At 57.4% G+C, this 26,733-nt stretch overlaps 1 protein-coding gene and 1 long non-coding RNA gene across 2 annotated transcripts; one reads left to right on the top strand and one right to left on the bottom strand.

Annotated features, from left to right (window-relative positions):
- Positions 1 to 1,700: 1,700 nt before the first annotated feature.
- Positions 1,701 to 20,775, top strand: CAPN11 (calpain 11). Its single transcript, XM_051854681.3, has 22 exons — positions 1,701 to 1,740; positions 9,289 to 9,539; positions 9,889 to 9,958; positions 10,767 to 10,885; positions 12,008 to 12,141; positions 12,230 to 12,398; positions 13,806 to 13,889; positions 13,978 to 14,063; positions 14,327 to 14,401; positions 14,509 to 14,669; positions 15,268 to 15,446; positions 17,006 to 17,017; positions 17,316 to 17,527; positions 17,800 to 17,839; positions 17,934 to 17,999; positions 18,084 to 18,141; positions 18,245 to 18,309; positions 19,042 to 19,110; positions 19,499 to 19,577; positions 19,683 to 19,799; positions 20,102 to 20,160; positions 20,280 to 20,775. The coding sequence occupies exons 1-22, from the start codon at positions 1,725 to 1,727 to the stop codon at positions 20,304 to 20,306; spliced, it is 2,148 nt and encodes a 715-aa protein (XP_051710641.2). The 5' UTR covers positions 1,701 to 1,724; the 3' UTR covers positions 20,307 to 20,775.
- A 4,394-nt stretch (positions 20,776 to 25,169) lies between these two features.
- Positions 25,170 to 26,101, bottom strand: LOC149126644 (uncharacterized). Its single transcript, XR_016234578.1, has 2 exons — positions 25,964 to 26,101; positions 25,170 to 25,540 (listed from the first exon to the last, which is right to left on the bottom strand). It is a non-coding gene; the product is annotated as an uncharacterized LOC149126644 (long non-coding RNA).
- Between the last annotated feature and the right edge of the window lie 632 nt (positions 26,102 to 26,733).

The raw sequence follows: 26,733 nt of genomic DNA, 5'->3' as shown, positions 1-26,733 counted from the left end.
CTGGGTCCCTCACATGTCCTGCAGGGAGTCTGTCTCCTAACCCCACCTGAAGAGTCTCCTGAGAGCCTGAAGTTCAACACCAAGTTCAATGGGCAGGCCTTGGGCCTCAGAGGCTTAGGCTGCCAGCTGGGATGCCCACATCTTAGGCTGAGTCACAGCTCCGCTTCCAATCCAGCTCCCTGCTAATGCGCTCCTTGGGAGGCAGCAGATCATGGTCCAAGTACTTGTGGGAGACCAGGATGGAGTTCCTAGCTTCAGCCTGCCCCGACCCTGGCTATTGTGGGCATTTAAGGAGTGAACCAGCACATGGAGGATTCTTTCTCTGTGTCTCTCTGTTACTCAGCTTTTCAAATAAATAAACTTTTAAAAAATATTTTAAATCAAACCTGGTTGTTTAAAAAAAAACAACACCAAGTTTAAGTGTTGACAGATGTGAAATGGCAGACAATGCAAGAGAGCACCCAGAACAGAGCCCGGGAGGAGAGCCTTTGCCAGGACGGGAGGCTATGACGGAGAAGCATGGTCGTGCTCACGCCTGCCCTGGCGCCTCGTCCCAGGTCAGGTCAGGTCAGGAAGAGAGCTACAGCCTGGTCGCTGCATAAATATTTACTGAGCAGGCACTGCGGGGACGGAGTCACAGAAGCAATAGGGGAGGCCCCAGGAGCCCCTAAGTCCGTGTCACTTCCACCCCTTACAGCTGGGGGCAGCAGAAGTAAAGGAGACAAAGGCTGAGGCTCAACACCAGGTTCAAGTTCTGGCACAGCCGTTCCCCAGTCGCGTGACCCAGGGCAAGTTACAGGAGACCTTCGGACCTCACTTTGCTTATCTATTAACTGGGAATAATGATACCATGACCTTAGCTGTTGAGGGACTAAGTAAGTAGGAAGTGCTTAGCTCAGTGTTGGCATATAGTGAGAACTGGATAAATGAATTCATACTCTTGTCGATGAGAAAATTGAGGTCCAGGAATGGAAGGGACGGTGCCATGCCTGAGGCCGGCTCACGTAGGACTGTGCTGCCCCACACCTGCTGGGTCTGTGATGAATGCCAGGTGGGGCCGGGGAGCCCTGGGATGACCTCAACAGTGCCTGTCCCCAACAGCTGCACAGTCTGGCCAAGCCCAGGGCGGATTCCTTTCCTGAGGAAGGCAGACAGACGGACCAGCCAAGGGAGCCTTGGGGGTGATCCGCGTCCCCCAAAAGACATGGAGGACGCCCCAGCTCCCAGTGCCCGCGAATGTTTGGAAGTGGAGCGGTTGCTGCAGGTGTACTTCACCAAGATGAGGTCCTGAAGTGGGTGGACCTCACCCCCACAGACCAAGGCCCTTCCGAGGAGAGGGGAGTGCCCTGGGAGGACAGAGGCAGCGGTGAGAAAGGGGGGTTTCAGGATGAAAAGCTCAGGTGCAGTGACAGGGACCACCCCTTCCCAGAAGGCATGGGCTGAAGGCAGGGACTGGACGACAGGTGAGGTCAGCCAGGCTGGTGGACCTCCTGGGGTGGGCCTCAGCTCGGGCATCAGGACTGGCAGGTTGGTTGGAAAGGGCTGGGTTGCTGGCAGCACCCGGAGGAAACAGATGGGAAGGAGGGGAAGAGGGGAAAGGCAGTGGTCAAAACGGCCCACTGGCCATGGAATTCCCCTGCAACTGCAGGGTTCTGGGTGGGGGAGGGCTCTTCTGCCCCTCCCCCCAGATCCTTCAACTGCCAAGCACCGCACTGGCCACCACCATGCTGTCCTCCCCAGGTAGGCACAGATGGGGTTTGTCCCATGCCTGCAGGGAAGGCGCTGTGTGTCCCCCATCAGACTGTGTGCCCCCGGAGGATGGGGACTGGGACTCCTCCATCAGGCTGGATGCTGATGGGCAGCAGAGGCCTCTTCCTCGGCTGCTTGGGAAGAAACAGGCGGCCGCTGGTCAGACCCGCTGGCAGGACCCAGGGCAGGAAGTCAGAGAGGGGCTGGGTGTGGAAGGGAGAAGGACCACGCTCACGGCCACGTGAGGAACAGGGCCAAGCTCAGGGAACAGAGAAGACCTCCTCCAAGGCCCTCGGTGCAGAAAGATGGGGAACGGCCCCACCCGATGGACTCAGGTCCACGAGAGAGGGCTGGTGGCCCGGGCTGGCAGAGAGGAGCCATCCCCGCTGGGGGAAGGAAGGGGTAGGGGGTCAGAGGGCCCCAACCTTGGCCGGCAGAAGGGCTCAGCCCTACACCTCACCGTCAGCCGGGGACAGCTGGGGCCTCCTGTGGGGGTCACCAGGGGTCAGCGGCCTCTAGCCCCCCCCAGCCCTGGGCCTTCACATGCCCCTGACCCCTGGAAGCTGAGGCCTCATAGCGGACCCCTCGCCCACTCCTCATTCTTCACTCATTCCCTGAGATGTCACAGTGCAAATCAAGCTGTCCACACAGACACAGGTCCCCTAGGAGCCATGTGTTTGGAAAATCATTGAAAAAGTAGATTTTAAGTGTTCTCACCACACACACACACACACAAAAAAAGGTAAGTATGTGAGGGTAACGCATGTGTGAGTCAGGTCCAGGAGCCATCCCAGTGCATACATGATCCGAGACATCATGTAGCACACGACAAATACAGTTTCTGTCATCTGAAAAGCACACTAGCATAGATTTAACTGGGGCAAGCAAGGCCCTGCAGGTCCCTAACCTGGTAGAGGAGCTGGAGCCTCCACCTTTGGTGATGGCTCCCAGTCTGACGGAGGAGACAGGATGTACTAGCAGAACAGAAAGCTTCCCATTTACTCACGTCTCATTTTACCATACCGCTCCAGCCTCTGCCTGTGCTGCCCGTAGCCAGCCCTGTCTGTCTGTCCTGTCCCTCTGTGTCATCCGGCCCCAGCCCCTGGCCAGCATCACAGGGCTTGGGTGTGCTGCCCTCTGCAGGGCTCTGTGGGTACTGCAGTGGTGTGTATGGGCATGGGGCTTCTCCGTGATGAGCAAGAAGTTCAGGCAGACCCAAGCTTTGTGTTTTATGGTGTTTGTGTGTGTGGGGGGGGGGGGGGAGGGTTGTTGTTTAAGATTTATTCATTTGGCCGGCGCCGCGGCTCACTAGGCTAATCCTCCGCTTGCGGCGCCGCCACACCGGGTTCTAGTCCCGGTTGGGGCGCCAGATTCTGTCCCGGTTGCCCCTCTTCAGGCCAGCTCTCTGCTGTGGCCAGGGAGTGCAGTGGAGGATGGCCCAAGTACTTGGGCCCTGCACCCCATGGGAGACCAGGAGAAGCACCTGGCTCCTGCCATCGGATCAACGCAGTGCGCCGGCCACGGCAGCCATTGGAGGGTGAACCAACGGCAAAAGGAAGACCTTTCTCTGTCTCTCTCTCTCACTGTCCACTCTGCCTGTCAAAAAAAAATATTTATTCATTTATTTGAAATGCAGAGTTACAGAGACAAAGACACACACACACATCTATTCACTGGCTCCTTCCCCTCACTGGCCACAATGGCCAGGACTGGGCCAGGGTTCAGGAACTCTATCCTGGTCTCCCACGTGGGCTTCAGCTCCTGTCTGACCTCTCCCTGCTGGATGCTGGTAGCATCCACTGCCAGCTGTGACGACCAAAGAGGCCCGCAGACCCAGCTCTGGGGGACACGGCAACCCCTAATGGAGAACTCTGGACAGGACCTGCCTGCATAGACCCTGGGGTCCCCCTGGGGCAGGTGGGGACAGTCCGTTGTTCCTGATCTACTCTGAGGAGGACCCCCGAACTCATCTCTCCCATCATCCCTCCCAGAGGCTCCTCCCCTTCTGCTCTGAACCCTCTCCTGTGAAAGGGACCCCACTGTTCACCCCCCACAGTGTCTTTGAACAAAGAACTAGACCTCCCACCACTCCCACCACACACACACACACACACACACCTTTCATCATTTGCCCAAGTCTGACAGAGGAAGCTTCCTCTACCATTTCTTTCTTCTTTTCTTTTTTTTTTTTTTTTAATTCATTTATTTATTTGAAAGGCAAAGTTACAGAGAGGCAGAGGCAGAGGCAGAGAGAGAGATCTTCCATCTGCTGGTTCACTCCCCAAATGGCTGCAATGGCCAAAGCTGAGCCCATCCAAAGCCAGGAGCTTCTTTCAAGTCCCCCAGTGGGTGCAGGGGCCCAAGCACTTGGGCCATCTTCCAGTGCTTTCCCAAGCCATAGCAGAGAGCCGGATCGGAAGTGGAGTAGCCAGGTCTCGAACCCGGCACCAATATGGAATGCCGGCACTGCAGGCAGCGGCTTTACCTGCCAGGGGCCTTCTACCATTTCTAAGAGAGCCCCTGGAGACTTAGGTGGGAAGAGGGAGGGCGGCAGGTGGGAATTCCTGGATTCTGGCCCCACACTCCTCTTCCCTACCCCCCAAAGCTAATACTTCCTGAGCCAGAACCTTGGGCGGGGCAGGGGGTGGTGGGAGGCAGCGAGGTGAGCCTAGGACAGGGGGCAGCCATGCCCCAGCCTCCCTGATCCTCCCACCCAAGCCGGCTGCCTCTCCCTGCCTCTGCGGCCTTGGTGCTGAAGCCAGGGAGGTCCTCGCAGACTCCAGGCGGGAATGCCCGGCCCAGAGTGAAGGGTGGCAGCGGTGAGCTGGGGTTTGCCCTCTGGAGTGCAAAGAAGACCATCTCCTGGTGATCCCCAGTGGGCCGAGGAAAGTCACCAGGAAGTCTTGTGACAGACACGTGGCACGCAGCAGGGGGCTGTGTACGCCTCGTAGGAGCTCAGTGAAGGCAACTGGCATTTTCTGAGCCCTAACTAAACGCCAGCCTTTGCCCTAGATGTTGTCTTATTGAATCCTGCAACACCCTTCCCCCCACCCCCACCTCCGATGCAGCACCAGCTGCCTCCCCACCCCTTCCCCTTCCCTTCATCGCCCCCCCCAAGCTGTCCTGGAAGGGGACTTCACAAAGACCACGTGGAAACTGCGGGAGAGTGGGTGAGGGTCTGCTGACCACACCCAGCCTTGAACAAAGCCTCTGCCCCTCCACTCTGCCAGGCCCCCTCCACCGCAGCCCCCACCCAGCAGGGCAGTGAGTGTGGTGGGGGGGGGACGCGGATCCGCCTGCCTAGGTGCGAGCCCTCACTCTGCTGCCCACCCTGGGTGTGGCCTTGGGGCAGTTCGATCGCCCTGTGCGGTTCCCAGCTGGAGCAGGGGAATGGTAGCAATAAACATAACCAGTAGAGGGCGCAGGCAGGGGCATGGAAAGTGCTTGGGACAGGCTCAGGCCTGTGGTGACTTCTATAACTGCTACGGGAGTGCTGGTACTGCTATAATGGAAGGAAGAGTCCCAGCAGCTCCTCCAAGCCACTGGCTCATGGAAGAAGCAAGATCCCAAGTCCTCCCTCAACCTGATCCTTAAGGCCGATAGAACTTTCTGAGTGGGGCCCGGGAGAATCCAGGCCCCCGTGACCCCCGAAGGAACCCCTGAGAGGCCATTGTGGTGCCAGGCCAGCTTTTGCTCATCCCCCACACCAACCCTCTGCATCCCCGGGCTGGGCCAAGCTCTGTTTGTGTCCGGGAGGTGATGTGGGGGCATCTGTGGGCCCGCCCAGTTACCAGGCACCTGCTCTGGGGGTGCGCCCTGATTGAGGGAGTGCAGAGGTGAGCCCCTGCCATCTGCCCCTCCAAGGAGCCTCACTGCTCCCCCTGCTGTGAGGGAAGCACACACACACCCCCCCTTCCAGAGTTGCCAGGAAACAACTCTTAAAACCTTGCGTTGGGCGGGTTCAGCCTGGCAGTTTTAAGACCCTGCTTGGGACACCCACACCCTGTGTCCCAGTGCCTGGGTGTGAGTCCCAGCCCATTCCCGGCTAATGCACACCATGGGAGGCGGCAGGTGATGGCTTAGGTAGCTGGGTCCCTGCCACCCACATAGCAGTGTTGGATGGAGCTCCTGGCTCCCAGCTTTGGCCTGACCTGGAGCTGGCCATTGCAGGCATCTGGGGAGTGAACTAGAGAATGGAATCCCCCAATCCCCGCCTCTCAAACACATATAAATAAGTAAAGAACGTTTGTTGAGCATCTACTAGGTGCTGACTACAACAGCAAGTGAAATAGACAGAAATTCCTGTCCTCGGAGCTGGTGCTGTGCCGTGGTGGGTTAAGCTGCTGCCTGCATTGCCCCTGTGGGCTCTGGTTCGAGTCCTGGCTGCACCACTTCTGATTCAGCTCCCTGCTGATGCGCCTGGAAAGCCAGCAGAAGATGACTCAAATCTTTGGGCCCCTGCACCTACATGGGAGACCCAGATGAGGCCCCTGGCTCCTGGCTTCAGCCTGGCCCGGCCCTGGCTGTTGCAGCCATTTGGGGAGTGAACCAGTGGATAGAAAATATTTCTCACTTGAGTGTGGTGGGAGAAGGTTGGCTGAGAAGAGGCCACAGAGCAAGGTCTGGGGGCCCAGTGGGACTTTTTTCCAGTGGACCCAGTGGGCCTAGGACCAGCATGACCCCAGACAGAGGCACAACAGTACGATGTCACTGAGGAAGGAAGGTAGCCTGTGTCCAGGAAGGCACCAGCCACGTTGGGGCGGGTCACGTGACCAAGAAGACAGCTAGGTAAAGCATGCAAGGGGCGGGTGCGTTTTGACCTCAGGGTAGGGAGGGAGGAAACTGGTAAAAAGAAGGGGAAACTATTTTTCTGGCTTAGACTTTTAAATGGCTTTTGATATTTAAATGTACCTCTTCTTAATTTAAAAAGAATTTAATTTCTTTGAAAGACATAAATGTGGCACAATAGGTTAATCTTCTGCCTACAGCTGCCAGCATCCCATCTGAACACCGGTTCTAGTCCCAGCTGCTCCTCTTCCAATCCAGCTCTCTGCTATGGCTTGGGAAAGCAGTGGAAGATGGCCCAAGTCCTTGGGCCTCTGCACCCGCGTGGGAGACCCAGAAAAGGCTCCTGGCTCCTGGCTTCGGATGGGCCCAGTTCCGGCCATTGTGGCATTTGGGGAGTGAACCAGTGGATGGAAGACTTCTCCCCCCACTCCTCTGCCTCTGCCTTCTGAATAAAACAAATAAATCTGTTTTTTTTTTTAAGATTTATTTTATTTATTTGAAAATCAAGGTTACAGAGAGAGAGAGAGAGAGAGAGGTCTTCCCTCTGCTGGTTCAATCCCCAGATGGCCACAATGGCCGGAACTGCGCCGATCTGAAGCCAGGAGCCAGGAACCTCCTCCACATCTTCCCATGTGGGTGCAGGGGCCTAAGGACTCAGACCATCCTTCATTACTTTCCCAGGCCATAGAAAAGAACTGGATCGGAAGTGGAGCAGCCAGGTCTCGAACCGGCACCCATATGGAATGCTGGCACTGCAGGAGGCGCTTTACTCACTATGCCACAGCACCAGCCCCAAATAAATAAGTCTTTAAAAAAAAAACTGACACCAGGAGCCAGGAAACCAACCTGGGTCTCCCATATGGGTAGCAGGTTTCCAATGACTTGAGCCATTACTGGCTGTCTTCTAGAAAGTGCATCAGCAGGGAACTGGAATCAGGAGCAGAGCTGGGGCACAAAGCTAGGCCCTCTGATACGGGATGCAGGCATCCCAAGTGGTGGTTGAACCACTATGCCAAATGCCCGCCCTGGAAGTTAACGTTTCAAAGAGGCTTTGTGCCAGAAACTACAACAAGCATCTTAGAGCATCACTCTACTGCACGGCTGGAGAAGCTGAGGCCAGGGAGACTGAGCCGTGTGTGTGTCTGGGGGTGGGGGGTCCTGGCTGTTAAGGATCCAGGTGCTCCCAGCAGTGTGGTGTGGCTCTACTAGGGGCAGCAGCAGGGCAGGCAGCCTGGAGGAGGAAGAGAAGAGGCAAGATGCAGAAGGGTGCAACTGACAATGTAAAGGATAGGGTGAGCGTACAGGGTGGGGTCCAGAAGATCCCCAGGGCTCTGGCCTGGGGAGAGGGGAGGAAGGAAGGGGCTCCATCTTGGCACAGGTGGAACCTGAAACGCTGGGGAGGGGGCTGTGGGAGGGCTGCTCCTCCTGGGCGGTGTCTGCATGAGGCTGATATGCACATTTGGCGTGGATGTAGATTTTCTCCTCTCCACTTTTCCCAGGTGGCTGTGTCACCCACCAGCAGTGTACGAGGGTTCTGGGTTCCCCACATCCTCACCAGCACTTAATATTTGCCTTTTTATTTTTTTTTAATTTTTATTTATTTATTTTTTTGACAGGCAGAGTGGACAGTGAGAGAGAGAGAGAAAGAGAAAGGTCTTCCTTTGCTGTTGGTTCACCCTCCAATGGCCGCCGCGGCGCACCGCGCTGATCCGATGGCAGGAGCCAGGTGCTTCTCCTGGTCTCCCATGGGGTGCAGGGCCCAAGGACCTGGGCCATCCTCCACTGCACTCCCGGGCCACAGCAGAGAGCTGGCCTGAAGAGGGGCAACCGGGACAGAATCTGGTGCCCCGACCGGGACTAGAACCTGGTGTGCTGGCGCCGCAAGGCGGAGGATTAGCCTAGTGAGCCGCGGCGCCGGCCTGCCTTTTTATTTTTAAGATTTATTTACTTATTTGAGAGGTAGAGTTACAGAAATCGATCTTTCCTCTGCTGGTTCACTCCCCAATTGGTCACAACGGCTGGAGCTACCAGGAGCCACACATTTCCTCTGGGTCTCCCACGCGGGTGCAGGGACCCAAGGACTTAGGCCATCTTCTACTGCTTTCTCAGGCCATGGCAGAGAGCTGGATCAGAAGTGGAGCAGCTGGGATTCCAACTGGAGCCCATATGGGATGCCGGCACCACAGGTGGAGGCTTAACCTACCACGCCACAGCGCTGACCCCTGTCTTTTGTTTTCAATGTTTTTAAAAATGTATTTACTGGGGCCAGTGCTATGACTCTGCCTTTCAAATAAATAAATAAATCATCTTTAAAAAAGAGAACAAGATGTATTGATTTGAAAGGCAGAGTTAAAGAGTGAGAGAGGGAGGGAGAGAGAATCTTCCATCCACTTCTACCCAAACACTTGCAACAACTAGGGGTGGGCCAGGCGGGAGCCAGGAGCTCCATTCTGGTCTCCCATGCGGGTTACCGGGGCCTCAGCATTTGGGCCATCTTCTACTGCTTTTCCAGGTGCATCAGCAGGGCGCTGGGTCAGAAGCAGAGTAGCTGGCACTCAAATGGGCACTCCCCTAGGGTCGTAAGCAACGGCTTAACCCGCTGCGCCTAATGGGTGTGAAGTGGCATTCTCGCTTTGTTCTTAAATTGCATTTCCCTGACGACTAAGAACACCGAGTTTACTGGTCCTTTGTAAATCTCAACCTGAAAAACACCTGTTCTTTCACTGGGTTGTCTTCTTTGTTTTTGAGCAGAGGACATTTTTCCCGACAAGGGCATGGTGGCTTACATAAACCACAGCCGACTCAAGGCCAAGGGCGTGGGCCAACACCACAATGCCCACTGCTACAGGAACCAGAGTTTTGAGGAGCTGCGGGCCACCTGTCTGAGGAGGGGTGAGCTGTTCGAGGACCCCCTGTTCCCCGCGGAGCCCTGCTCGCTCGGCTTCAAGGACCTTGGCCCCAACTCCAAACATGTGCAGGCCATCAGCTGGCAGCGGCCCAAGGTGCGCCCTGGGAGCCGAGGCACCGGCCACGGGGGTGGGCGTAGGGGCAGGGTGGTGGTGGTTGGGTTTGTAGCGACTCCACAGTCTCTTTGCTCATCTCCAACACTCCGCTGCCCAGCCTGGACCCTCACCTTCCTCCCCCCCACCAACAGAGCTGGAACAGTTCTGAATGTGCTTAAGCCAAAGGCCCCAGACAGCCCTGGGGAGGTCACCCGTGAGCCTTGGCTCTCACGGCCCTGAGGCAACGCCAGGTTGCTCCTCCCCACGCTGTTCCCCGGCGCACAGTCCAGGGGGAAGGCAGGGGGCCTGTCCTGGGCCCCCTGAACCCCTGCTTCCTTCCTCCCTGCAGGACATCACGAGCAACCCTCAGTTCATCGCTAACGGGATCTCTCCGACTGACATCTGCCAGGGGATACTCGGTGAGCCGGGCGGGAAGCCGGGCTCCGTTGGCAGGCGGGGAAAGCCAGGCAAGAGGACTTAGGGCGTGGCAAGGTGTCTTTGGAGGCTGGAAAACCGGGGTGCCTAAGTTCAGACCATCTACTTCCGCTTCCAGGTCCCGCCGCTTCCGCGCTGCGGGAGCGTCGTGCGCGTTCCCCAGCCCCACCCCGCACCTGGTGCCACCTCCACCTGCTGCACTCGGGGTGGGGTGGGGGCATCTGGGAAGCAGCATTGGTCACCGATTGCCACATAATTAGTTACCCAAGACTTAGGGACTTAAAAAAGAAAACCAGCATGGCTTGACACACACTTCCAGGGGTCGGGGAATGCGGAGCCGGGGAGGTCTCCCGTGAGGTCACAGCCCGGGCTGTTGCCATCTGAAGCCTGGGCTGCAGCTGGCAGCTCTCCTCCCCAGAGGTGCTGTCACGCGTCAGGAGGCCTCGCCCGAGGGACTTCCCAGGAGGCTGTTCGGGTGTCCACGCAGCGTGGCCGCTGCCCGCCCTCCCCCCCCACCCAAAGCCAGCGATTCCTGGGAGAAGGCGAGCCGAGTGTCCTACGAGCTGGTCTTAGGGATCACACAGGGGCAGCCCCAGCATACTCAGTGCCCCTGATGCTGGTCCCCACTGCACCTCCTGAGAATCCGCAGAGGGACCGGAGCCGCCTCAGGCCAGCCTCCCATGGGCCATGTGGATGACCCCGAGGCGGGGGGGGCGGGTAGCCTCCATTCTGCCCTGCTTGTGGCAAAGAGAGCAAGGTGTGGCCAGGGCAACCCCTCCTCCTGCTTTTCAGGGGACTGCTGGCTGCTGGCCGCCATCGGCTCCCTCACCACATGCCCCAAACTGCTGTACCGCGTGGTGCCCAGGGGGCAGAGCTTCAGGAAGAACTATGCAGGCATCTTCCACTTCCAGGTGAGGGCGGGGTTGCTGCGTGGGGTGGGGGCCAGTGTAGGAGAGACAGACAGGATCCACGCCAGCGCTGAGGCTTCCGGTTTTTCTTTTTGATTTCACAGAATAGCATTCATGGGGGGTGTGTTTGGGTCTAATTGTGACAGCAAACTCTGCTCATGGAAAAAACCACACAGGCGAATGTTTTCAAAGATTTATTTGAAAAGCTGAATTACAGAGAGGCAGAGGTGGAGAGGGGTCTTCCACCTGCTGGTTCACTCCCCAGGTGGCTGCAATGGCCAAAGCTGGACTGATCTGAAGCCAAGAGCCAGAAGCTTCTTCTGGGGCTCCCACGTGGGTGCAGGGACCCAAAGACTTGGGCCATCTTCCACTGCTTTCCCAGGCCATAGCAGAGAGCTGGATTGGAAGTAGAGCAGCTAGAACTCTAACCGGCACCCACATGGAATGCTGGTCCCGCAGGCGGCGGCTTTACCCGCTACGCCACAGCACTGGCCCTACAACCAAATGTTTTTAACCACCCTTACTAGTTTGTGGCTCTCATCCTGCCTTCTCATTATTCATGTCTGCGTGTGTATGTGTCTGCGTGTATGTGTCTGTGTATGCCTGTGTGCATCTCCGTGTGCATGTGCGTATCCATGTGCATGTATGTATATGTATGTATTTACGTATCCGTTGCATATATGTATATGTATGTGTCTGTATATTTGTGTGTATGTGTGTCAGTGTGTATGTGTGCACTTCTGTGTCTGTGTCTCTGTGTGTGCACATCTGTGTGTATGCATGTGTCTGTGTGCCTGTGTGTGAATCTGTGTGTGTGCCTAGGTTTTTGTGCCTATGTATGTGTCTCTCTGTATATTTGTGTCTATGTGTGCCTGTGTGGCCTCGTTACTTCTGCCACATTCTGGTTGTAAGCTGCCCCTCTAACTTAGCAGCACGTGGGCAGCCCCCCCACGTCAGCAGACACAGCCTCTGCATTGCCTTTCCCGCTGTGGAGCCATCCTGAAGCGTGGGACAGCGGGCCTGCGTGTCACCAAGCCCGGCCACCAGGGGGCGCTGGGGTGCGGGGCGTGTTGGGGTACGGGGTGCCCGCGTCTGTGGCGGGCTGAGGCCCCCTGCCGCCCCCAGCTCTGGCAGTTCGGGCAATGGATGGACGTGGTGGTGGACGACCGGCTGCCCACCAAGAACAACAAGCTGGTGTTCGTGCACTCGGTCCAGAACTCGGAGTTCTGGAGCGCCCTGCTGGAGAAGGCCTACGCCAAGTGAGTGCCCCGAACCCGCGCCTTGCCGGGCCTTGCGCGGCGGGGCGGCCCGCTTCCCTCACCGCGGCCTCTCTGCGCCCGCCCGCAGGCTGAGCGGGTCCTACGAAGCGCTGGCGGGGGGCAGCACCATGGAGGGCCTGGAGGACTTCACCGGGGGCGTGGCCCAGAGCTTCCAGCTGCAGAGGCCGCCGCCTGACCTGCTGAGGCTCCTGCGGAAGGCAGTGGAGCGCTCCTCCCTCATGGGCTGCTCCATCGAAGTAAGCGGGGGCTGGCGACCTCAGGGCCTTTGCTTCTCCCCCTCAGGGTTCTTTCCCCAGACAGCTGCGAGCCTGGCTCCTCCCTCACATTTGAGCCCAGCCATTCTCCCCTCAGACCAGCCTCCCCCGAGCCCCCACGCCGTTACGTTCCCGACATTCCTTGCCGCCTGCCATACCTTGCCTGTCTGTGTGCTTTTTCCGGGCCCATCCTCTCCAGAATGGATTCGCAGTCCACGAGGGCAGTACTCCAGACAGCCCCGCAGGCAGGAGGCACCCAACAAATATTTATTTGAACAAGCGAACCCCGAGTGTCCCCCATGTGACCCTGCGGTTGTATTCCTGGGCGTTCATCACAGAGGAGTGAAGCCTTGTGTCCAGGCAAAGCCTGGTCACAAATGTTCATAGCAACTTCACTCTTTTTGAAATGATATTTTTCTTCTTTTTTGTTTGTTTGTTTATTTCAGAGGCAGAGAGACAGGCAGATAGGCAGAGGACCCTCCATCCTCTGGTTCACTCCCCAAATGCCCGGCACAGCCAAGGCTGGACCAGGGCTGGAGCCAGGAACACATGCAGATCTCCCCTGTGGGTGGCAGGGACCCAATTCCTCGAGCCATCACTACCGTCCCCCAGGGTCTGCACTGGCAGGAAGCTGGGGTCAGGAGCCAGAGCTGGGAATGAACCCAGCACTCCAGTGTGGGATGTGGGCGCCTTAACCGCCAGGCTAAATGCCTGTGCCGGGCAAATGTATTCCCAGTAGTCAAAATCAGGAAATGACCCGGATGAATGAACGGCTGAACTAACCACGGCGATCACGCACCGTGGGCTACTTAGGCAGCAACACAGAGGAACCCGCTGTTGAGACGTAGCTCCAGGGAATTGTGCCACATTTAAAAAGCCAGCTTCCCCCCAGGTCACACACTGCGCGACTCCGCTCATAGGACATTCCAGGAAGGAGGAAGTTATACAGAGGATGTAGGATGGTGGGAGGCTCTGAAAGGGTGAGAAGAGGTGGGCGTGGTTACAGAAGCGCGGCCCAGCACGTGTGTGTGTGTGTGTGTGTGTGTGTGTGTGCACGCACGTGTGTGCTTGTGTTGATGGAAATGTCCCATGTCTCAGCTACACAGGCGTCCAAACCACATGGATCGCACCTTAACCAGTCCCGGCACACGATGGGGGAACCTGTGTGAGGTTGGTGGCTCATGTCCACATGGACGTCCCGCTCTCACACGCTGCAGCTTTGCAACCCCAGGGAACTGGGTGTGGGCTACAGCTGCGTGTGAACCTATAGTCGTTTCCAAACAGAAAGCGTCATGACAATTCAAACGAACCAGAGTTCTCTACTTTCTTTGGGTGCCCGGGTCCCTCTGCCCAGACCCTCCCTGCCTCCCGTCCATCTGTGTCCTGCAGGTCAACAGTGACAGTGACCTGGAGTCCGTGACCCACAGGATGCTGGTGAGGGGACATGCGTATGCAGTGACCGGACTTCAGGACGTGAGTCTGGACCACTGTGACCTTCCCTGAGAAAGACAGGAACCTCTTCCTGACCCCACGCCCCTGACCGTCAACCTGCTACCCCCAGGTCCTCTTCAGAGGCAAGGCGGAAACGCTGATTCGGGTGCAGAATCCATGGGGCCGGATTGAGTGGAACGGAGCCTGGAGTGACAAGTAGGCGCCCCTGAGCCAGGCAAGGAGGGGAGCAGGGGACTCGGCCGACCCCAAGAGCAAGGCAGGACCACCAAAGGAGCACCCGGGGTCCCGTCTGGGAGGACACCCCAAGCACCAGGGCCGGTCCTTCCCTCTAGATCCTGCATTTTAACTCAGGACCCCAGAAGGCCTGCGTTCAGGGATGGGGGTGTCCCCCGGGGTTGGGGGGAGCAGGCACTGCCTGCCCCCACCCCTCTCCCTGCTCTTGCCTGTGTCTGCTCCAGCGCCAGGGAATGGGAAGAGGTCAGCCCGGACATGCAGATAGAGTTGCTGCACAAGAAGGAGGACGGGGAGTTCTGGTCAGTGTGGCGGGGGCCCCTGCAGCCCTTCGGCTGTGGCGCCTCTGGGGGCGGGGCCTGGGGTGCCCGTGAGCCTCCAATCACTCCCTACCCCCACCCCCACCCAGGATGTCCTACCAGGATTTCCTGAAGAACTTCACGCTCCTGGAGATCTGCAACCTCACACCCGACACGCTGTCCGGGGAATACAAGAGCTACTGGCACACCACCTTCTACGAGGGCAGCTGGCGCAGGGGCAGCACCGCGGGGGGCTGCAGGAATAACCCCGGTGGGTGAGGGCAGGAAGGGAGGGGTGGGCTTCGGGCTCGACATGAAAGCAGGCCCAGGCCGGCGCTGCGGCTCAATAGGCTAATCCTCCACCTGCGGCGCGGGCGCACCGGGTTCTAGTCCTGGTCGGGGCGCCGCATTCTGTCCTGGTTGCCCCTCTTCCAGGCCAGCTCTCTGCTGTGGCCTGGGAAGGCAGTGGAGGATGGCCCAAGTGCTTGGGCCCTGTACCCCATGGGAGACCAGGAAAAGCACCTGGCTCCTGGCTTTGGATGAGCGCGGTGCGCCGGCCGCAGCTCACCGGCCGCGGCAGCCATTGGAGGGTGAACCAAAGGCAAAGGAAGACCTTTCTCTCTGTCTCTCTCTCTCACTGTACACTCTGCCTGTCAAAAAAAAAAAAAAAAAAAAAAAAAGAAAGCAGGCCCAGGGCACAGGGTCACGGGCCACGGGCTCAGGGGGGCCTGAGTTAGGGGTCAGGCCCATTCCCATTAACCCCCACCCCCCGCCGGGCTCCGTGGCTGAGGCAGCTCAGTCCGCCCTGGGAAGGGCACGGTCAAGGATCTGCCCTCCAGCATAGCCGTGCGGATCCGCTTCCCCCACAGACACATTCTGGACCAACCCCCAGTTCAGGATTTCTCTCCCTGAGGAGGACGACCCTGACGAGGACTCGGAGGACAACACAATCGTCTGCACCTGCCTTGTGGCCCTGATGCAGAAGAACTGGCGGCACGGGCGGCCGCAGGGCTCCCAGCTCCACACCATTGGCTTCGTCATCTTCTCGGTGGGCGCCCCGGCCGGTCCCCCGGCCACCCTCGCTCCCCTGCCTGGCCTCTGCCCAGGAGAACCCCTCCTCCCCAGGACCACTGCCCGCCCAGGGAGAGAGACAAGCTCCAGCAGGCTTCATCCACAGCCCTGTCCCTTGAGGCAGGGCTCTTCCCACCCAGGTTGACATTCACAACAGGGAACTGGGGCTTGCTTGGTGCCAGGGGCATGGTTCCCAAGGCCTGAGGGACATTGCCTTCCTGTGCCTTCCAGCAAGCAGGAAGGGGAGGGGACTGAGGGCAGAGAGGTGAGGGCATCTGCCCAGGCTTCCAGGTCCCGGGATCAGGGGTGGAGTCTGTGATTCCCAGGCACTCAGAACTTCTCCACAACCCCCCAAGGGTCCCCCAAGTCACCCCACCCGTGACACTCACCGAGGAGCCAAGAGAAACCCCCGCAAAGTATTTCCCAGTACAACCTGTGCTTTGCAAAAACCCTAGGAATGGTCCTTTGTCTGCTCCTTTGTGGCGTCAACAATATTTAGAGAGCACCTGCTCCATGCCAGGGCCCAGTCTAGTCTCCAGGGGCTCAACAGAGAGCAGGGACACGCACAGCCTTGGCCTACGCCAGATTAACAGATGTGTCTGCAGACGCCACGTCCAAGGATAAGAAGGGCTCTGCTGCAGCCCCAGCTGGATGGAGTGCAGGAGCCTAATTAAGGGAGCTGGCAGCCCCAGCCGTGGAGCGCCAGCCTCGCTCAGCTTCCTGTCGCTGTCACTTCAGACCCCAGACTAGGTCATTTTATAAAGGAAAGACGTTTATTTAGCTCATGCTTCTGGAAGTCCAAGGATATGGCATCTGGTGCGGGCCTTCCTGCTGGGTCATGACCTGGGGACAGGCATCACAGGGCTGTGAGCGCTCCCCGGGCTGACTCAGGTCTCTCTTCCTGTTCTTCTGAGGCTACCAATGCAACCATGGGGGCCCTAGCTTTGTGACCTCGTCCAAACCTCATGACCTCCAAAAGGCTCCGCCTCCGGAAGCCGTTAACCTGGCGCCGTGAGGATGAAGTCCCAGCACGAGTCCTGGAGGGAACACCAGCAGGGCAGCAGCTGCTCTGTTCACCTTGACTTCACTCAGCTTTCTGCACATGTACTTGACGTCAGTCCTCAAGTTCAAGAGTCACCCATTAACGTCCTCCAGGATATGGGTGTTCCTTGGAATAGCAGCTGGAAAATGTTCTTAGTTTCCATAACAGCTCTCACTTTTAACTGGGTGAGCCTGGGCGAGTCACCTCACCTTTGGGATTCCATTTCCCGTCCTTAGGCGAGGCCCTGGCAAAGCTTTGTGTGAACTGTTCTTTGTGAGCCAAAGCAGACAGATTCCTAACGCCAGGACCTTTTAGCTCTCACGATCCCAGGCCCCATGCCACCATCAGTGCCCCTGTGCTCCTGGAATACCCCCAACACACACACACACACAATGCACACACCTTACATGGTGTGTAAGAGCTCTGAGCCCCTTTACTACTCTGGAGACCTGATTCTCTCTCTCTCTCTCTCTCTCTCTCTCCCCCTTTCCCAGGTCCCGAAGGAGGTACAGAAAATGAAGACCTAGGGTTTGATCCTGGGCAGCACTCACCCTAACCCTGGCTGCATGGGGATGGGCAGGGGCTGGGATATGGGGAAAGGCTCTGGGGGGCACTGGGTTGGGATTCCAGCACCCTCTGGCCTTGATGGGAATCGGGGACAAGAGAGAGAGAGAGCACACTGGGATTCCTGCCACTTGGCTGGTGTCCAGACCAGGTCCCTTGGGAGTGACACCCACCTTGGGGGACCCTCTCTCCCTGCCCTCCCGTGCCAGTCCTGTACCCACCTCCGGGGCTCGTGTGTAGTTTCAGAACATCCAGGATGTCCACTTGAAGAAGGACTTTTTCACAAAGTATCAGGACCATGGCTTCTCTGAGATCTTCACCAACTCCCGGGAGGTGAGCAGCCAGCTCCGGCTGCCGCCCGGGGACTACATCATCATCCCTTCCACCTTCGAGCCGCACAGAGACGCCGACTTCTTGCTTCGGGTCTTCACGGAGAAGCACAGCGAGTCCTGGTGAGGGGCTGCACCTCCCTGCTCCAGAGCTGGAGGAGGTCAAGTTCAGGGTGCTGTCATCGTCTGCGCACGTTGTCCCTGTTTTACAGTCAGGGAAGCTGAGACAGGCAGAGGTCCAGTCAGCTGTCAACAGAACCAGAGCTAGGCCCAGACCCCAGATTCCAGGGTGGGGGGAGGGTCCCCAGGTGCTTCAGCACCTCTCCCAGAGCCAGCCCATGGAAACGCCCCTCCCCCAACCCCAGTAACCCCCGAGCCTTCTATGTCTTTGCCAGGGAGCTGGATGAAGTCAACTACTTGGAGCAGCTTCAGGAGGTGAGGGGAGGCTCCGGGGTTGGGTTGCAAGATGGCACCCAGGGGTGTACATGACTGGTTAGCACTGACCCCTTTGCCACTCCCCTTCCCCCAGGAGAATGTCTCCGAGGAGGCGTTGGACCAGAACTTCATCCGTCTGTTTGAGATCGTGGCAGGAGAGGTGACAGAGCCGTCGGCTCAGGGCTGAAGGGAGGCAGCTGTGGGGCCGAGGGGCCCAGCAGGGGCTGACAGTCCTGCTCTCTAGGACAACGAGATAGACATGTATGAGCTCCAAAGGCTGCTCAACAGGATGGCCATGAAACGTGAGTCTTGCGCATGCCCCGGGCCCCATCCCGACCACTCCCTGCGTCTCCACAGTGCTCCCTCCATTCCACCTCTTCTTCCCGCCCCTGCCCTTCCCCACAGTCAGAAACTTCAAGAGCAAGGACTTTGGCTTGGACTCCTGCCGCTGCATGGTCAACCTCATGGATGTATCTTCCTGTCCAGTGGACAGTCCTGCCCGGTGCTCTCCTACCCCTGACCTGGCTCAGGGGAGGCTGCCTCTCCAGCCAGCGGTGCACTGTGTCCTTGCTGGGGACTGGACTCCATGATAGCAAAAGATGCCAGGCCTGCCTGGGAAGCTTGGGCCCCTTTCAACCACGTGGGAGAACAGGATGCAGCTCCTGGCTCCTGGCTTCAGCTTGACTCAGACTGGGCTGTTGTGGCCATCTGGGGAGCGAACCAGCAGATGGAAGCTCGCTCTCTCTCTCTCTTTGTGTGTGTGTGTGTGTGTGTGTGTGTGTCACTTAGAGAGATCTTCCATCCGCTGGTTCACTCTCTAAATGGCCATAACAGCCGGAGCTGGGCTAGGCTGAAGCCAGGAGCCAGGAGCTCCATCCAGGTCTCCCACATGAGTACAGGGGCCCAACCATTGGGCCATCTCTGCTGCTTTCCCAGGTGCAATAGCAGGATGGGCAGCAGGGCAGCTGGGACTTGAACCGGCGCTCTGACATGGGATGCTGGCATCGCAGGCATTGGCTTAACCCACTGTACCACAGTGCTGGCCCCAATAAGTACAGTCTTTTTTAAGGAAGATGCCAGCCCTTCCAGCTGTTGCCATGCAAGAACCTTCGTCTGTGTGCCCCCTCTGTGTGGCCCTCTGCTTCCCTGCCCCCACCAGGCCCTCCTCATCCCCTTCTTGGCTATCCTTAACCACCCCCCAGAAAGATGGCTCTGGCAAGCTGGGGCTTCTGGAGTTCCAGATCCTGTGGAAAAAAATCAAGAAATGGACGGTAAAGGGTACTGGGGGGGGTGTCTTTGGGAGGGTGGAAACCAGTAAGGGCGGAGCTAGAACTGGAGTCCCCGGCTGCGTGTGCACGCGCGCGCGCGCACACACACATACACACAAATATGAGCACACACGCACGCACGCACGGTCAGCTGGAGTGCAGGGACAACCAGCCAGCCAAAATACTGAACAGCCAGCACAGCCAGGGCCCGGCCAGTCTCAGCAGGTGCCGACTGACCCCCTGTGGATCACTAGGTGGGAGGAGCACAGGGAGCTGGGAGGGGGAGGGGTGCCCCAGGGCCCCAGAGGCTGCTGTGAGCCCAGTGTGCTGAGGCATTTCACTGTTCCCAGCAACACACCATGCACACAGCCCTATCTATTCACCTCTGCAGGACATCTTCCAAGAGTGTGACCAGGACAACTCAGGGACCCTGAACTCCTACGAGATGCGCTTGGCAATTGAGAAAGCAGGTGGCCAGGGACCAGGGGCCAGGAGATGGCTTTGGGGCAGGGTGGCAGTGGAGGGCAGTGGCTGGAAGCCTGGCTTCTCCCCCTGCCCTGTCCACTTTGTCCCAGGCATCAAGCTGAACAACAAGGTGATGCAGGTGGTGGTGGCGAGGTACGCGGATGACAACATGATCGTGGACTTTAACAGCTTCATCAGCTGTTTTCTGAAGCTGAAGGCCATGTTCAGTGAGTCAGGCACCTGCCCACTACCCAGCCCTGCCCAGCCCAGTCCAGGACTCTGGCCCTCTCCCGCACCTCCCCCCAGCCAGTGCTGCTCCACAGCCATCCCCACGGCTGGCTCAGAACTGGGTCTGGCACCCAGCAGAGCTATCTTGAACTGTGGTCGGTCATTCTGCCCTGGACCACTGGAGCCAGCTGGGGGGCAGCAAGGAAGAACGTGTGCCCTGACATTCTCTCGAGCCAGGGGTGGGTCTTTCTCAGACCGCTGACTCAGCTCAGCCCTTCTCCCCTGCCACCCCCCAAAACAGCCTTCTTCCTGACCATGGATCCCCAGAACACTGGCTGCATTCACGTGAACCTGCAGCAGGTGCGTGGGATGCTCCTCCACCCGCGGCCCTGCCCCCCCATGAGTCGCCCCGCCCATCCTGTGCCCCTCCTAAAACCACCCCTCCTCGCTGTCTCCTGGGCTGTCTTCTCTCCATGCAGTGGCTGCAGGCGATCATGTGGGGATAGAGGCGCAGCGAGGGTGCTGGGCAGAGCAGGGGGCCAGTCCTCGCAGCTCTCAGCTGAAGGGAAAGGCCGCAGATGCCAAGTTTACCCTGTGCACATCCTCCCAGTTTCCCCAGCCAGGCTTGGGGAGCAGCTGGATCAACCTCACAGTCTCCCTCCCTCTCTGGATAGATTTTACTACAAATGAAGTGATGCTTCCCTGGTGCCCCCATGACTAGGGAGGCCAAGAATAGGGAAGGGGCTCCTAGCTCACTTCCTGCTTCCCAGCTGCCTCCTGACCCTCTCACACCTGCCTCCTGGTCCAGCCTCACCCCTGCCCACCCACAGACCTTCACACCTGCCTCCTGGCCCAGCCTCGCCTCCCGCCCACCCACGGACCCTCACACCTGCCTCCTGGCCCAGCCTCGCCCCCCGCCCACCCACGGACCCTCACACCTGCCTCCTGGACATTATCGTAATAAACACATGTGCTGGCTTCCATGTCTCTGTGTGTGTACAACAGGAAGAGGTTGGCTGGGCTGGAAGTCCACTGCCCAGCATCAAGCAAATCCTGAAGCTTGTTGGGCAAGGGTGGCAGCCCCCACTTCCGGGGAGCACTTAGACTGTGTGGCCATCACAGTGACTCGGGGACACCGCTGGCACTTGCAGGCAGTGCCAGATGCTGAGTGCACAGCAATGCCTGTCATGAAGAGAACCGTGCGTGCCTCAGTTGGGGTGCAGCTAGGGAACCAGCCACCTGCAAACCCCGTCATCAGGGCTGGCAGAGTTAGGGGCCTGCAGGCCCTGAGCCTCCCCTCTCATCTGTGCCCTCAAACTGGAGCCCCCAGTGGTGCGTGTACAGGTGCAATGGTAACGAGTCCCACAGCGGCAGCAGCCCACGGGCTATATAAGGAAGGGGCAGTCTCGGGCTGAGACTGGGAGCCTTGAGGCCCAGGTGGCAGCAGGTGAGCTCAGAGCGGGAGGGAGAGATGCACAGATTCAAATTGTGGGTGGAGAGCGGTTGCAAAGTGCTGCCCGTCATTGCCCTCACAGGAACTGTGAAGCCCTGGGCACCTGGTCCACCAGCTCCTGACCCCGGAAGCTCTGCCCCTACCTGCCCGGCCCCAGCCCCAGCCGCCCCTCACCTGCACTCCTCCCGTCCTCTCAGATCACTCGGTCACCATGGGGCCTGGGCACCCAAGCTGTTCAGCACCTCGGGCAGAGACGGTGCCCAGCCGCCCCCACCCAGCGCTCCAGCCTGTGCGCTCCTCCAGCTTCCTCTGCGCCCTGCTGCCTTTTGTACCCATCCCACGCCCACCTTGACCGCTTAGAGATGGCCTTTCCGTCTCCTTGATCTGTGCCAGCCCTGCTCCCTGCTTCCTTTGCAACTTCAAAGGCTTAACCCAGCCAGCCTGGGTCTAAGCTGCTGTCTCCACAGTCGCCCAGGAGCCATTTCCTGTCCTGCCACCCCTCCCTGCTTCCTCTCCGTCCCTGGTCTCATCTGACAGCCCAGAGTCTCTTAAAAGGCTCATCTCTGTATCCCTTGTCTGCCCTCTGGCCACATCTGTTCCCCACAGAACTGCTAAGGAGCAGGGAGCTCAGTGAGCTCTGAAAACTAACAGCTCCTTCAAGATGTGTGTGTGTGTGTGTGTGTGTGTGTGTTAATTTATTTAAAAGGCGGGATGACAGAAGGAGGGAGAGGCCAAGAGAGATCTTCCAATCTGCTGTTTCACTCCCCAAATGGCAACAACAATCAAGGCTGGGCCAGGCTGACTCCTGGCACTCCATCCTGGTCCCTGACGTGGGTGGCAGGGGCCCAGGTACTTGGGTCATCGTGCACTGCCTTCCCAAGCGCTGCAGCAGGAAGCTGGATCAGAAGCTGGGTAGCCAGGACCGGGACTGGCGCTCTGCTGTGGAATGTGGTTGTCGCAAGCAGCAGCGCCACAGTGCCCTGCCTCCCTTTATGGTTCTGCGAGGTGCCAGCAGTCACGGCTGGTTCTGGGAGCCCCAGGAAGGCGCTGACTTCAGCCCTTTGTTCCTTGCCCTGTGGTGCCATGCTGCCAACCTCAAGGCAGGATGGAAGGCAAGCAGGAAACTCCCCAACCAGGACAATCGGTTCTGGCTGTAATAAGACAGACTGCCTATATACACCGTGAGCCTCGTGGCCCCAGGCACAGAGCCACTGGCAGCTCGCCGGGTGCCCTTGGACAACAGTTCTCCACCCATCACAGAATCTCGTCGGTCTGGTAGGGGTGCCTCTGCCTACCTCGGGGTTGGTGTGGGGCTGTGTGTAAAGCTGAGACAACGGAGGTGACGCACTTGGACTTGCCTTTCTATTTTTTTCACTCCAGTATTATCTGTGAGGGTCCTTCTAAAAATACATGGAAAACTGAATTAAAAGATGTTTATTTTGGTGCAAAATAATAATTTGAAATTCATGCATGGTTTTTTCATAATACATATTTCCCATGAGCTTTTCAAAAAAGCAATTTAGAGGCTGGCATTGTGGCACAGCAGGTTAAGCTGCAACGTGCAATGCCGGCATCCCTTATGGGCACTGGTTCAAGTCCTGATTGCTCCACTTGTGATCCAATTTTCTGCTAATGGCCTGGGAAAGCAGTAGAAGATGGCCCAAGTGCTTGGGCCCCTGCACCCATGTGGCAGACCTGGAAGAAGCTCTTGGCTCCTGGGTACAGCCTGGCCTAGCCTTGGCTATTGTAGCCATTTGGGGAGTGAACTGCCAAATGGAAGATCTCTCTCTCTCTCTCTCTCTCTCTAACATTTAAATAAATAAGTCTTTTATAAAAGAAAAAAGAAATATGTTTTGTTTCCAAATTTTATTTTCCTTTTAAATATTAGGTTTTTAAATTTTATTTGAAAGGCAGAGAGCAAGAAAGACAAAAATTTTGCATCTGCTGGGTCACTTCCCAAATGCCTGCAACAGCCAAAACTGAGTACCCAATGTGGGTGTCCACGTGGGTAGCAGGAACCTAAATACTTGAGCCATCACCTGGTGCCCCCCAGGACACATTAGCAGAAAATTGGGAGCTGGAAGCTGGAACAGTGCCAGAACTCAAACCTAGGCGCTCAATACCAGATGTGGGTTTCCTGGTGATGTCTTAACCCTTGTACCATGGACTGTTCATCATATGAAAAACAAGTGTTCAATGCTAACACGTTAGATAGTACATATGAGGAAATATCAAGCCACTGAACGAGGAGCACAAGTGGCATGAAGCTTATGATATAAAGTTAAATGAGTAATATGCATAGGCAACACATAGCTATTGGCATTCGTGAATATTCACTGGCTTAAATATTATTAGCAATGCTATCTGCAGTGTTAGCTCAAATGTGGAAAATGAGACCCTTCTAGACCCCACCCCAGGTCAGCTTTACTTGCTCCCAGCCTAAGGCCCCTCCCACCATGTCCTTGCTGTCTCCTGAGGAGGTGTAACCACAGACAGGCAGCCCCCGCCCCTTCTAGCCCTCAGCGTGCATCCCTTCTGTTCCCAGCCCCAGTGGCTGAGTTGTGCTGGGGAAATGCCCTTAACCATGACACCTGCCTTCCCTAACGCCTGCTGGTCCACCTTGATGGAGGCCACTTGGCAGTCTGGGCTTCTTCTCTGGGCGGCTCACTGCTGGCCCCTCTCCCAGCCCACTCAGAACCCTCTCAGCTTCCAAATGCAAAGGCTGAGATCCCAGCTGTCGCAACCCTGCCCTCCATGGCCTCGTCCTCTGGGCCCTGAGAAGGCGGGGTCTCAGGTGTGCTGGAAAACCAGGGAACAGCCAGCCAGTCAGAGCAGCAGGCTGGATGCCACACAGCTAGGACCATGCTAAGTAAAAGTTAACAGAACGCACAACAGGCTCACCAGCTTTTTAAAAATATTTCACATTTTTTATAATAAATGTATGGATTATAAAAGTTGCCATCTTCACCAAATCCTTAATTAACCAATTTTTATTTGAAAAGCAGGGAGACAAGAGAAAGATGGAGAGAGATCCCTTATCTACTGGTTCACTCCCCAGATACCTGCAACAGCTGAGGCTGAGCCAGGCCAAAGCCAAGAGCCTGGAACTCAATCGGGATCTCCCACATGGGTGGCAGGGACCCAAGAGCCTGAGCCGACTCTGGCTGCCTCCCAGGGTGGGCACTGGCAGGAAGCTGGAATGGGGAATGAAGCTGTGTCTGGAACCTGGCACTCTGATAAGGATGCAGGCATCCCAAGCAGCTTAACTGCTGGGCCAAACGCCTGCCCCTTAACCAACTGTTGAAGTTTTAGTTATTTTATTTGAGAGGCTCACAGACACACACAGAGACAGACAGACAGACAAACAGAGGGAATATCTTCCTATTTGCTGGTTCAGTCCCAAACGCCTGAGATCCCAGGGCTGGGTCAGGCCAAACCCAGGAGCCCAGAACACAGCCCAGACTTCCCACGTGGGTGACAGGAACCCAGCCACTTGAGCTATCCTGTCATCTCTGCCTCCCAGGACCTCCACTAACAGGATGCAGGTGAGGGGCCAAAGCTGGGCGCTGCACCCAGACACTCTGCTGCGGCACGTGGGGTCCCCACCCTCCAGTCTAAGTCCCTATCTACCGGGGTTTGAACGCCTGCCACGTGGACTCTGTTTGATCCAGGGAACTCCTGTCCCCTCCCACAGCCACATCCCAAAGTCCTTGTAGGTCCTGACTCTCGCTGGTGACATCTGACTCCAGATTAAAGGCTTTCCTTGTGTGTGAATAACATTTATCACATCCTTCTAATTTCGGGGCTTATATATTCTCATAAGAACAGAGAAAATACAGGAGATCTTTAAAATGTTCATGAAATATGCATAAGGCAATCGCACATGGATTTCCAAAAATTTTTCACCAAAATAAACTCATGTTTTAAAAATATTTATTTACTTATTTATTTATTTGAAAGGTAGAACATCAGAAAGGGCAGAAAAAGAGACAGAGAGAGAGGTCTTCATCCACTGGTTCACTCCCCAAATGGCTTCAACAGCCAGGCCTGGGCAGGTTGAAGCCAGGAGCCTGGAACTCCATCCAGGTCCCCCACAGGGGCGGTAGGGCCCCAGGTTCTTGTGCCGTCTTCCGCTGCTTTCCCAGGGGCAATACAGGGAGCCGGATCTGAGGCAGAGCAGCTGGGACTCGCAGCGGTGCTCAGGTGTGGGATGCTGGCTTCACCCACTATGCCGCAGCGCGGGTCCCTAATCTTCACTCCCATTTTCCATGAACTTTTTGAAGTTCCCTGGTGTTGAAAATCACCCAGGAGGAAACCAAAACTCACCTCTCTTTCCGTCTCCCAGGTTCACTACGGCCGCTCTTCATTAATGCCTGTGTGTGTGCCGACTTACAAAGCAGCTTTATTAGATCCGCTGGGCCCCTTGGGCTGCCCTTTCCTACCTCTCGGGTCGTCCCTTGTACTCGCTTTGTCTCCCAAAGCAGGTGAGTGTTAGGTGCTGCCCTGGGTTTCCCCAGAATCACCCGGTTGGAAACCCGAGTCCCTCCGCCCATCCCATAAAGCGGCCTGGCTGGCCAGCTTCTGTGACTGCTGCCCCCCCCCTCCCCCGCCCCCGCCCCGCCTCCATCAGGAGGGAGGCCGGGACTTGCGCACGCTGGGCATCTGTTGATTCCGCACTCTAGCTGGCTTCCTGCCATTGCCGTGCCTCACCTGGACTCCGCCTGCCTCCCTAGAGCCTGGGGAGGGAAGGCACAGTCACCTTCTACCGTCTCCCTCTGCTCTTCTCTGCGGGGCACCGGCTTTTCCTCCCGGAGTCCCTCTCAAAAGCCACTCCTCCTTCTGCCTCAGTTTGGGCGCCCAGCCTGCAAGAAACCTCTGACACTCGCTCACCCCTCCCGGGCCCCTCGCTGGCTGCCTGCCCCAGGCTCCTAAGGCGCAAGGCGCCAGGCAGAGGATTTCTGCATGCATTGCGACTTCCTGTTTACTCCTCTGCTGCCCCACTGACCGGTAGGTTGGAAGCAGGATTGTTTTTCTCGCTGACGCATTTCAGGAGCCTGCACACCGGGAATGGCATGACTGACCCTTCAAGGCTCTGCCTCGCACACGCTCTCCAAGGGCCAATGTCGGGGCTGGAACTAGAACGCTCCCAGGTCTGCCCCTGCCCCCGCCCTCTTCTGACTGTCACAGAGGCCTTGGACTCTCAGTCTACACACATCTGTCAAAGAAGAGTGGGGGTGGGATGGGCGGCAGATAGCAAGAGCCAAAGAAATCATTGGCCTGTAACTTGTAACACGATCTATGGATGGGAGGTATTGCCACCACCCCCCAACACACACACACACACACACACACGTGTGTGTGTGCCCGGTGCTGTGGCATAGCGGATAAAGCCACCGCCTGCAGTGTCAGCATTCCATACGGGTTCCAGTTCGAGTCCCAGTTGCTCCACTTCCCATCCAGCTCTCTGCTATGGCCTGGGA

This window comes from Oryctolagus cuniculus, chromosome 5, assembly GCF_051225735.1.
Source record: "Oryctolagus cuniculus isolate XC-2025 breed Fujian yellow rabbit chromosome 5, ASM5122573v1, whole genome shotgun sequence".
Classification (NCBI taxonomy): Eukaryota; Metazoa; Chordata; class Mammalia; order Lagomorpha; family Leporidae; genus Oryctolagus; species Oryctolagus cuniculus.
This window is presented reverse-complemented; position numbering and strand designations above follow the sequence as displayed.